Source organism: Brassica rapa, chromosome A09 (assembly GCF_000309985.2).
Source record: "Brassica rapa cultivar Chiifu-401-42 chromosome A09, CAAS_Brap_v3.01, whole genome shotgun sequence".
Classification (NCBI taxonomy): Eukaryota; Viridiplantae; Streptophyta; class Magnoliopsida; order Brassicales; family Brassicaceae; genus Brassica; species Brassica rapa.
Window position 1 is genome coordinate 24,351,478 of NC_024803.2, and position 12,399 is coordinate 24,363,876.

Sequence of the window (12,399 nt, forward strand, 5' to 3'; positions counted from 1 at the left end):
TCCTTAAGCTAAAAGGTGTTCTTCCACATAACACAAAACTGGTGAGATACTGCAAACCGAACAATTCGGTTGTAATGATTTAAAAATAAGAACAAACCGAAACAATAAATCAATCATCCATAAAAATCGTATGTGGTTATTAATTGACCAATCAAAAAGCAAAGAATGTAGCTGCTATAAAAAAAAAAAAAAAAAAAAAAGGCATATTCTTTTTTTCCTTTTGTTTTTCCCATTTTGTTGTCTTTGTTCGCATCTGTTCCCATCAATCGCAGATAATCCTCAGCCTCTCTACGTTTCTCATCATCGCTTCCTAACGAATCAGACTTGACCACTCCACTCTTAACCGGACTTCCCGAGGAAACCCAATCCATGGATCTATGGACCCTTGACACGGCGATCCGAAACCCAATCTTGTCCTCGGCGAAACCGCTCTCGAGGAAACTGGGCGGCGTGGAGATCATCAGGTTTCAAAAGCGTAAAATTGGGTATCGTTCTTTGGTTGTAAGAGCTACGTCGAACAAGAGTAACGACGATTCTTCTGCTTCTGGTAAAAAGGCTCTCCCATTTATCTATCTTCTTTGTTTTGATGAATCGCATGTGGTAATGTTACTACTGTTCATGGTGATGTATCAAAAATTGGATCTTTTCTTAGCTTTGTTCTTGAACACTAGTGAACTCTGTTTTAGCTCTAAACTTATGCTAATTAGAAACTGGGGTTATGTTCTGTGAGGATTGTTGATGCTCAAAGAAGTGGTAATGCTTGATTTCATAAACTTTACAATTGTGGAGCTGTTTTGTGTTCTCAAGGAGGAGATGCTTCTCAAGAAAACAAATCAGGTGATTCTGCCGCTACTCCAAAGCCCTTTGGTCTTAACACGGATTGGAGAGAGTTCAGAGCTAACTTGTTTATGAAGGAGCAGGAAGAAAAAGCAGCAGGTGAGGGTCACAAACCAGACACAACAACAACATCCCCTGAAGCTGAACCGAGAGGCCTTAAATGGGCACATCCTATTCCTTTCCCTGAGACTGGCTGTGTTCTTGTTGCCACGGAGAAGCTAGACGGTTATCGAACATTTGCGAGAACCGTTGTGCTTCTTCTTAGAGCAGGAACCAGCCACCCACAAGAAGGGCCATTCGGAGTTGTCATCAACCGTCCGCTTCACAAAAACATCAAGCACATGAAATCAACCAAAACCGAGCTCGCTACCACCTTCTCAGAATGTTCCTTGTACTTTGGTGGGCCTCTTGAAGCCAGCATGTTCCTGTTGAAAACCGCCGATAAAACCAAGATACCTGGGCTTGAAGAAGTCATGCCCGGCCTTAACTTTGGTGCTCGAAACACTTTGGATGAAGCTGCGGTACTTGTGAAGAAGGGATTGCTTCAGCCACAGGACTTTAGATTCTTTGTTGGTTACGCAGGTTGGCAGCTGGATCAGCTCAGAGAAGAGATCGAATCAGATTACTGGCATGTCGCTGCGTGCAGCTCCGAGTTAATATGTGGAGCTTCACCGGAAAACTTGTGGGAAGAGATATTGCAGTTAATGGGCGGTCAATACTCTGAGCTTAGCCGGAAGCCCAAGCTGGATATGTAGACGCTTGCTTATGTTTTGAAAATGATGCCTAGTTTTCCAAGGCTTATTTATAAGCCAAATGTATAGCTTTACTTCACTGTCTTGTATTTGAGAGAATAAAGCACTTCTATAGTTATATATATATATTCTGAAAACTTCTTTGTAACATAACTAAAAACCGTCTATCTATGAATTTAGTTTGCACTACTAAACCAGTAGTTCTGAATATACACATCTGTTTTTACTTGTCCTAACCAAAAGAAATGTCTTAGAAAGAGAGAGAAAGAAACAAAAGTTGTTGCCATGATCTTTTCTTGTGTCATTGCTTCTTCACTAGGCACATGCTCTCACTGGGATATCTTTCTTCTTCTTTACTGCAGATTTGTCAAGGCGGGACTTGCGTACAGCTTCTTGGATTCCTCTCTCGTGATCTTTCATCATATCTTCAATGTTACCACCAGGAGGCATCAAAGGACCTGAACAGTGCATTATGTTCTTCTTGCGCATGTATGTCTGAAACAACATATCAAGAAACATCTCAGAAGTCAATTGTCTAAAAGACAAGAGTTAAAAGAGTTATTACCGTTGTGGGTTTTCTTGAAGCCACGTTTTCCTTTTGGGAAGAGCTAGATAAGTAATCTCCCATTGTAGAAAGCACATTGTTAGACCGGCTAGCTCTCACCTCTCCTACATTGCTCTTAGAGCCACCATTCTTATTCCATGCCGCGCTTGGATGGATCATTGACTTGGTATCAGCAAAGCGTTTTCCACTCGGTTTCTTGAACCCAAGAGGAGTGTTGATTAAGACATTTGAATGGCCTGAAGCAAGGAACTCCGGTGTTATCTTGGAGTCTCTTAAACCTCTTCTCGCAGATTCGTGTCCACGCCACTTCACTGCTTCCGCTCTTTTCCTTCTCGCTTCTTCGTTTCGTTTCTTTGCATCCAGTTCCTTGCTTGGAGGATACTTAGGCAAACTTGATATGTGACAAGGGAGTGGCTCCGTTGTAAAAAACTAGAGAGGAACGTGAATGAGTAAGATAATCATTAATCAGTTGGGGGAGGAGAATCAAGAAAATGAGAGAGATCATTTACCTCGCTCATTAGAGTAGAAGAAGCTGAGCATCTTGTCTCTGGTTCTACAGAGAGAAGCTTGTCAAGGAGAGCCAAAGAAGAAGATGGTAAGTTCTTGAAAGTCTCTTGAAGCACACGCTTGTAAGGATGTTGCGGTCTGTAACTTGTCGCCTGTGGGAACTTTGTCGTCTCCCAGAATTCCTCTGTTGCTGAACCACACAGCTTAAATATCTTATGCATTTGCTCCACCTTCAAGATATTTAGTTTAAATCAGTGGAAATAGAGGATAAATCTGAATCAAAAGAACTCTCACCTCTGTTCTTCCAGGCATGATTGGTTTTCCTACAAAGAGTTCAGCTAGAATGCAACCAACGCTCCAGAGATCAATGGCGGGTCCATACTCTGTAGATCCAAGTAGAAGCTCAGGTGCTCTATACCACAAGGTCACTACACGGCTTGTGAGCGGTTGATCACTATCCGGATTATAAAAACTAGCTAGACCGAAATCTCCAATCTTGAGAACTCCATCATTGTTCACCAAAAGATTCGAACCCTTGATGTCACGGTGAAGGATTCCACGGCTATGACAATGCTCTAGTCCACATAGCAGTTGTTTCATAAAACACTTTATCTAGAAGCAACACATAAAAAAAAAAAGTTTAGTGAATTTCATTGGCCAGAGAAGACAACAAGTTTGATGAAAGTAGTACTAATACCTGTGGCTCAGTGAATTTGACATGAGGCCTGAGGGCAAGGCCAGAAAGATCATGCTCCATGTACTCAAACACAAGGTGCAAGCTACCTGATAGCTTTGAAGTGACAATACACTGAAGCTTCATAACATTTGGATGGTCTAGCTTTCTCAAAATGTTGATTTCTCTAGCCATGAACCTCACACTCTCCGGATCCATATTAGCAAACCTCACCTTCTTCATCGCCACTATTTGGCCTGTCTCAAGATCCCTAGCCTTATACACAATGCTGTAAGTCCCTTGTCCTATCTGCAAAATACAATGTTCCATATTAACTATTATTACAATACAAAATAAAACCAAATCCTATGTGGTGATTCATCAGATAAATGAAAAGAGAGACTAACTTTGTCAAGCTTCTCAAAGGAATCTGCACGGCGAGGAACCCAACCTTTGATGGCTTCACCTGCTACAGAGGTCAACCAATAAGGCCATCCAGCAGCAATAAGCTCTGCTTCTGCGCTACGAGGAACATTCGAAATAATCAACCCTTGTCCTTTGCCGTTGTCTGAGACTCTTCTTCCTCGATGAGACCTCGAAGGTCTCTCCACGATGACTGTTTTACCATCATGAATATCATCTACAGGAACAATCAAACCGCTCGCTCTTCTTCCACCACCGGAGCTTCCATCAACGGCTTTATGAGAGAAGTCGTCTTTATTTGAAGGCACAGAAGCAAGCAATTGCACTGAGGAAGATTTGTTCCAGTTTTCTTTCTGACGGTGAAAAACAACGTTGTCTTCTTCTTCTTCTTCTGCTGCTCCTTTTGAGCATATGCAGCCCATAATAATTAAACCCTGCCTTGGTTCACACAATCAAGAATACATCTATCACCAGCAGAGATTCAGGGAGATAGATTAATCCAGATATATGCAAAATCTATGTTTTTGCAGTCAGAAACAAAAAAAAAGGGTTTCTCCTAAACCCCAAAATGATTGTGAAGAATTTTGCAAATACAAAAGAAACAAAGCCAGAAGGGTTTTAAGATTCAAGAGGAAACAGGTTGTTTGTGTTCTTCTTACATAATCGTTTTTGCAACAGCAGCTTGTTGAAAACTGAAAAATAGGGGAAAATAAGGAAAAAAAAGATATTGTGAATCAGAAAGATGGAAAGCAAAATGATTCGAGATATGGTTTGAATGAGTAAATTCAGGAAAGCCCTTGATTCTTGGGACAAAAACGAATCACTAGAATAGTTCTTTCCATTTTCTCTTTCTTAAGAAATAGTCCAAAACCCGTTTTGCATGAAGGTGAGGTGAGATAGATTTTCTCATCATCGTATTTGTATTTGAGCATCGGAAAATTTTATGTTTTGCTTTATTACATATATATCCGATTCATCTTATAACATTTTGAAAATATCATTTAGGTATTAATGCAAAACACATATGGAAAATTTGTATGAAATGAAATGAATGATAGTTACCAATAACCATGACCATTTTCTAAATCAAAATTCAAACTAAACACTTTTTCAGAAAATTCGATTTTGTCTCCATTTAATATAAAACTAGATCATGATCTGCAGATTTTATTTTAAATTAATTAAACAAATTTTATAAATTAATTAAATTTTATATAATGTTAAGAAAGATTTTAGTTACATAACATTTATTTTATGTGGCTAATTTAAATAATTATAATTGTTTTGTGTAATTACTGTTAAACATTTATCTTCGGATCATATATATTTTGAAAATTTTCATAACTATTTTTGTTATTATATTTATTATTTTTAATGGACCTTCATATAATAATATATGTATAAGATATTATTTAATTTATTTTTTAGTTAGTTTAACTATTTTCTTTAATAAAACCTTTGTAATTTATTTAATTCATTGTATGATATATTTTTATAAATTTTAATTATAATTTTTTTTATGTCAATCTATTGCTTTTATTTATGTACAGTATTTAGTTTAATATGAAAGGTTATTTAAATTAAATGAATTTAATTTATATTTATGAAAATATAAATTAAATAATCCATTATTTAACTGATTGATATCGATTAATATTATTTTGTAGTATCTAAACCTGCTAAAATAAATTATAAGTATTTTTTCATAAATTATTAGAGTATTTTAGTCAATTGTTTTATTTATTAAATAATATGAAGAATATTGATAAAAAGTTATAAAAAATTGAGACATCTCTCTTATTAAAACTTGAACATTCCCTTGGACCCCATTTTTTTTTGTCTTAAATTAAATACATACATATATTGTAAAGTAATTATGGAAACAATAGTATACTAATATCTATGTTTTCAAATAACACAATTATTAATCATGTCTTCAAACAATATAAAACAGTAGGTCTTATTTTTTAAGAACTTTTATCAATTTATTTTCAAATTATTTAATTTATCACATTATTGACTAAAACATTCAAATCATTTCTGAAAAATGCAAAAATAGTTTATTTATCTTTGCAGGTTTAGATACTACAAATAATTTCAATAAATATCAAATCAATTAAATTACAGAATTATTTTATTTAGCTTGAGACTTTTCTCTCCTCTCTTAGAGAGAAAAAAGTTTATCTCTTCATCCCTCTTACCAAATCATAAATCTTTCAGAGGGATGAAGATTTTGTTTTTGTTTGTATGATATTCAATCATCAGATCAATGCTTTTGTTCCGGTTGCGGATTATACTTTCGCTTAGGCGATTTTGTTGGTTTTCAAACTATTTTGAAGCTGTTCTTCATTTTCAAGTTCTTATCTTCGAAAATAATTTTATTTTAACAAATCTTCAAACTTCCTCCTTCGAAAAAACATTTCAATCCCGTTTAGTTTTTATGTCGGATTTTATCTTCTTCCAATTATCCTAATATATTTTGTTTATGGGTGTTAATCTTTACCCTCACTTGTTGTGTGAGCCATGACATGGGCATCTGAGAAAAGTTTCCTTGGTGCAAAGTATTATGTGTTTGTGGATTGATCTCGACTGATTTCTCAGAGATTTAGTAAAATCGGCATCTCTGATGGTCCAATAAAAGTTTCTTACAATCAAAATCGAGTTTTCCCAATTCTTATCAATTAGAGATGAAAAATCCGGCTAAAAACAGCAGTTAGGGCGGAGGATTGGAGATCTATTTGATCGGGATCTAGTGAGAAAGACAAGGATGCAAGCAATAGGCTGCAAAGAAACGATATGATTAGTGCCGTATTTTACAGCGGAGAAACTCCTACGGTGACCGGAAAGGTTTACTCTCACATGAGAGACACGTGGAGAAGCATGTATTGCAAATGAAGCTCAAAATTGTAAACGTGGTGTGATAAGGATGTCCTTCGCGGACATAAAAGTAGGACTTCAGATCTGATTAAGTTGTATCTTTATTTTTTTGGGCCTCTTGTATTTTTAAACCCGATCTATGTAGTTCTGCCCATTGGGCAATAATCAATGAAATATTGACAAAAAAAATTATTTTATTTATATTTTATTGAAAATTACATTCATTTAAAATTCAATAGATTTACATATTAAAATAAACAATGTATATAAATAAATGCAATAAATTGACATCAAACAAATTTTATAATAAACAATTTATCAAAATATATTATACAATTAATAAAATAAATTACATAAATCTCATTAAAATTCAAAACGAAAAGATTTGAATTAACTAAAAATCAAATTTAAAATATCTTACAAAATTTCATATTGAATAAATACAAAATAATATATATTTATATATATATATATATCAATATACAAATACTCAAAAGTAAAATGTTAAAACATTTTGATTTCGTAAATTATATTTTGTTAAATATTTTCAGACTTTAGAAGTCTATTAAAATGGTTTGTATGATTCGAAAAAGACATAATCGGCGTCGTCGTGCGGATTCGACAAAAAAACACAAAAAATTATATTAACATTTATTTACTGTTCCTAATGAAAAACTCTTAGATGATGGGTTTCAATTTAGAAACAGATGAGTGATAAATATAATACAAATAAAATCTCTCTTAACACTAAACAACATTCAATTAATTTATAAAATATGTTTGATCAATTTAAAAGAAAAATCCGCGCTGTTTTGCGAATCCTGATCTAGTAAGTTTTATATTATTAGGACACAAGATTTATTATATGTTGATTGGAAACAAAGATAGTAGTATCATATTGTTTCCATAATTAATTTATAATATAAGAATGTATTTAATTTAAAATGATACAATAAGTTGAGTCGAATGTAATGTTTTTATTTTAATAAGATAAATGGGATGAAGTCATCAAAACCATTAAAAGCCCACATGATGTGGTCTACCAATTTATATCTTTATATATAGAGTATTTGCATCTCCTATACATATGTTATCTATTATTTAGGTAACTACCTAATTACACTGTTTTACACTATTATTTATTTATAAATACCATATTACCCCTATTGCATATTCTTACCAAATACCAAGTATCTTCAGTGCATATCAATATATATTTTGCTTACAAGATTTTTGTTGTTGCCCCCACACGTAATTTTATTTTGTCAGTTTCAGTGGATTTCCTATATTTCAGTTTCGCCGGTCACTCCTCCTTCCTTTGAAGAACCTCCTCTGCTCGTCCATGGCTTCGATGGTCACTGTTCCTCCTCCTCCGTCGCGATCCAGGTCTCCAGATCCACCGCCGTGTTAACTTCCTCCCCTTGTCACTTTCCCTCCGATTGAACCAAGACCACCAGATCCTCCGGTTTCCTTCGTCGTTCTCGCACCTCACCGCTTCTTTAACGTATCCCCGAACCTTTTTACTGTTTAACCTTTAACATATCCCCCAACCTTATTTAAATAATATAAACACATCTCTTTATAAGTCAGAGATTGGATGCCTGAGATTAGCTTATTGTTCCACTTACACAATCTCTTTTGAAAATATTACATCTACACATACTTTTACCCTCTCTCTTTACACTTAAACATACTTTATGCTTGCCAAGTACTTTGTTCTTGTAAGTTTACCAAAAAACCCTTATATTTAAAAACTCCATTTTCTTCTCTTTCCATCTTTCTCCACCATCACAAGATCTGCATCTTATCGACGACTTCATCGTCCAGCACTCCAGCTCCACTAGAAGCCCTCACTCCTCCGACAGTCATGGCTTAAGATGATAGTGATGGTTTCGAGTCTAATTTGTCTAGGAGCCGTAACCATCAGAAGTGTGAAGCTCACCGTAAGAATGATGTGAGGTTCCTGAGGAACACCACTTGTACGGAAACACAGTTATGGGAGGGTCACGTGAACGGCGTGAGGTTCTGGAAATTGGAAGAAGATGCGATATTGGCGGCCAGTTACAGCGAGGAGATGAAGATACGGCACCGTTTTGTTGATGTAAAGGAGACACCACAATAGTACTGTAGAAAGTAAACCGAGAGACAAAACACCACAAGCAAATACTTATGCTTTATTAGAATCTCTTTTAAACAATCTATTACAAGATCTGCTTAATTCAGCTTTTACACGTCTAGTGTTAACACCCTAACACACACTACTGAACGATTCCGAAGCTACAAAGCTTATGTCTCTCTTTCGTTAGTACTTCAGCAACTGCTTCAGCAAGACCACACTCAAGAGCTTTTCTCTCTCTATAAAATCAGCCTCTGTGTCTGTGTCTGTGTCTTTTCCGACGACCCTTAGAGCTATTTTATCATTAACTCCATGTTCTTGAAACCCTAGTCTCCAAGGCAACATAGATATGGACATCTTCCATAACATTAAGTGCAACTTTCCTTTTCTTGGAATGCACTTATTCCTCTTTCTTTAAGTCATAAACTTGCTTCTCAAGTTTATTCCTCTTTCCATATCTCCAAGATACTCTCTTGCTCTCCAAGTCTACAGACTCCAGCTCAGCACCTTGACTCCACATGGTCTTCACCACTCAACATGACGCATGCTTCAGAAACTACGTCAGCGACTACTTCAGGGTAGACATCTTACATCTTCAATCTCCCCCTTTTAGCTTCGTGTGCCGAACAAGCATGACAATCTTCTGGTTCAGCAACCACGTTGCAACCATGTTCCTCTCCTGGAAACTTCCACACAAAATGTGATTTTCTCCCCCACGAGATGTGCACCACACCATGATTTTCTCCCCCATGAGATATGCATTCTCTGTACTAGAACAACACCATTCTCCCCCTGCTTGATTTCATACTAAGCCAAAACAGATGCTTAGATGTTAAGACTTACAGACCCAGCCTCTGCTTCTTCATGTATAATCATGACACAGCCCCTGCTGCAGCAGAATAAAAAGTACTGCATCACGACCTGACGCACCTGTCGAACTACCCTTCAACCAGCTTCTGTTGAGGACCTGGCTTCGTCATGTGTCGTCTTCTTGACCATGAGCCCTTCCCCATCCACGCCGAGTGCCCTCTGCACTCGTTGCTATTGTATTGGAGTGACTTCACTATCACCCTCCGGAGGATCATCTTGCATCACTTCCTGATGCACTTCGATCTCCTTCCCCTTTGTGCCGCAAACAACCTCGTGTCCTGCCTCCAAACTTGATGCTCCTTGATCAACCTCAAGTTCACTCCTACCAGAGCTGCATCCTTCTTCTGATGTCTCTTCCTTGATCTCATCAGGTAATCCACTCTTGGCTAAGGACACCTCTTCAAGCCTCTTGGGTTTAGTGAACGTTTTGTTCACCTTTTTGCCCATGTTTCTGCTATTCTCACGAGCAAAACACTCCACCTTCTTGTGACCAACCTTCCCACATAACCAACATCACATCTGATGTTGCTTCTTGCTTGGCCTGACACAGTTGCTGATGCCCCGATCAGTCTCCTTCCTTGTACCAGCTGCACAACCATGCTTCAGAACCTCCTGACTGACCTTCATGTTGGTGCACTGATGTACAACCTTCGGCTTGTTACTTACAACTATGTGATGTAGAACTTTATGATGTACTCCTTGTCGCACGTCCCGACGTACTTCCTGACAAGCTTCTTTGGCTCCACTTTTTGCTGTGCCTCTTTGATCAACCAACTTGAAACAATCACGTCGAATATGTCCTTGAACTCCACAAGAATAACATGTTGGACCATCAATCCTCATATTATATACTCTCTCAATATATTGCTTCTCCCTCAATAGCCTGAAACACTTTCGCCTAATATGCCCAACAACTCTACAATGATGACATACAGGTATGAAGGGTCGCTGAGATACACTCTTTACCACTGGAAATTTCCTTGTAATAGACGATGAAGCAGTTCTCGTTGCAGTTGTAATCTTCACTGCAGTCTTTCCATATGAAGTAGTCCTTGCATACATCTTAACTACTGGCTTCATTGCAGACATAGATACACTCTCTGTTTTTCCTTTCTGAGTTTCATCAGGTTTAACACAAGCTTGTCTTGTTTCTTCTTTCTCTACTTGCAAGTCCTTCTGTAGAATTTCAATAAGTGCTTCAAGATGTCTCTGCTCTTTTACTAGCACCATATTTTATTTTCCAAGCTTTAGTAACGTTCCACACACTTGTTTGTAGCACTCATTGAGATCATCATCTTGTCCTTCATCATATTTTCCCTCCTCAGATTCAGAATCTGATTCAGATGATGTACTTGCTTCATCTTTGTGTGCACCAAAAGCAATTAGGTTGAGCACTTCGTCTTTTTCTGATTCATTATCATCTTTCCTTATGAAGGATCTCTCTTCTGCATCTCATCGTGTCCAATTTTTCTCCACCTAAAGCCTTTGAATCTTCTTCTCTTGGCCATTGGACATTCCCTTTTGAAGTGTCCATATCCTCTGCATTTATAACATTGCACATCTTTATTACCGCATGACTCGCCATCTTCTTGCCTTTGTTTTCTCACAGCAACTTTCTCATGCCCTTGCCATTGTATCACTTCCCGTAGTACTTGGTGAAGAACTCTAATCATCTTAACCATCTCATCTCCATTCTCTGATTTTTGACTTGTCGTTTCAGAAACTCCTAGGTTGACTTCAGTATGATTGCCCATGCCATCAAGCTCCATCTCATTAGCTTTTAACATACCCACAACTTCGTGAAAGCTGAATTTATCTATGTCAAGAGACACAAATATTGCTGCCTTATAACCTGTAAATCTTTCTGGCAGACACCTTAAAAACTTCTTCACCAGTTTCTTGTCCTTGTATTCCTGCCCAGAACACGAGTCTCTTGTGCTAACTGTTGGGGTCAAAAACGGTTACGACGAAGTTAACATCCAAATCTCCGCAAAATACAAGTATGAGTGTCTTTCCGCGACAAATCGTGCTCAGTCAAAAGAATGTCGCGACATATGTTCTCGAGATAAAACTTTGTTCAAATTCTATTTGGATCAAACACAAACTGTCCCAAGGTAACGGAAACATATCCAAGCTAGCTACGGATATGTTTGAATATGACAATCAGAACACGGACAAACCAAGTTCAGTCACTACGCAACTACCGAACATGCACACTGTCCGGTCAATGCGTAGCGACCGAGCTCGAGCCAAGCTCGGTCGGTACGTAGCGACCAAGCGTGCGTTCCGTCCGGTCACTACGTGGCGACCGAGCTCTTCCGAAACGTCGATACGACACGAATCCATGCATTCTTGTGTATCCTTCGATGCTGTCTCCCGAAGACCGTAGCGAACCCATTTCATGTTTTCCGCCATTCGAAGTCATCAATCAAACTTTGCGATAAAAACCGCGGAAAGATCGTTTTTATCGAAAGAAGTCGTAATAAACGCTTCAAGTCAAAAGACGGCCCAAAGGGACCTAAGACATGACTCGAAGCCCACCTTACGATTTCTTAACCAGCAGCCCGTAAACCGTGGGACGGTTTACGCTTGGTTCGCAAGGAAGGATAATTGTCAAGTTTTCGCGGATAAATACGAAATTTTGAAGATAATTACGAAGATCGGTAAAAATAGAATATCTCCATTTTTAGGCTATGACGGTTAAGGGCAGAAGGAAAAAAGCGTAAACCGACCTAGGAGCAAGTATATAAGGAGTCCTAGGCGAGAGGCATGGGGAGAG

The 12,399-nt window shown here is 37.5% G+C and overlaps 2 protein-coding genes across 2 annotated transcripts; one reads left to right on the forward strand and one right to left on the reverse strand.

The window, feature by feature from the left end:
• The first annotated feature begins 212 nt into the window (after positions 1-212).
• LOC103840051 (UPF0301 protein Cpha266_0885) lies at positions 213-1,797 on the forward strand. Its single transcript, XM_009116538.3, has 2 exons — positions 213-547; positions 808-1,797. Exons 1-2 carry the CDS (start codon positions 370-372, stop codon positions 1,590-1,592), a joined length of 963 nt encoding a protein of 320 aa, XP_009114786.1. The 5' UTR covers positions 213-369; the 3' UTR covers positions 1,593-1,797.
• Positions 1,740-11,978, reverse strand: LOC103840050 (probable serine/threonine-protein kinase At1g09600). The gene is made up of 6 exons (XM_009116537.3): positions 3,742-11,978; positions 3,359-3,643; positions 2,956-3,273; positions 2,664-2,891; positions 2,155-2,583; positions 1,740-2,084 (listed from the first exon to the last, which is right to left on the reverse strand). Exons 1-6 carry the CDS (start codon positions 4,177-4,179, stop codon positions 1,905-1,907), a joined length of 1,878 nt encoding a protein of 625 aa, XP_009114785.1. The 5' UTR covers positions 4,180-11,978; the 3' UTR covers positions 1,740-1,904.
• Between the last annotated feature and the right edge of the window lie 421 nt (positions 11,979-12,399).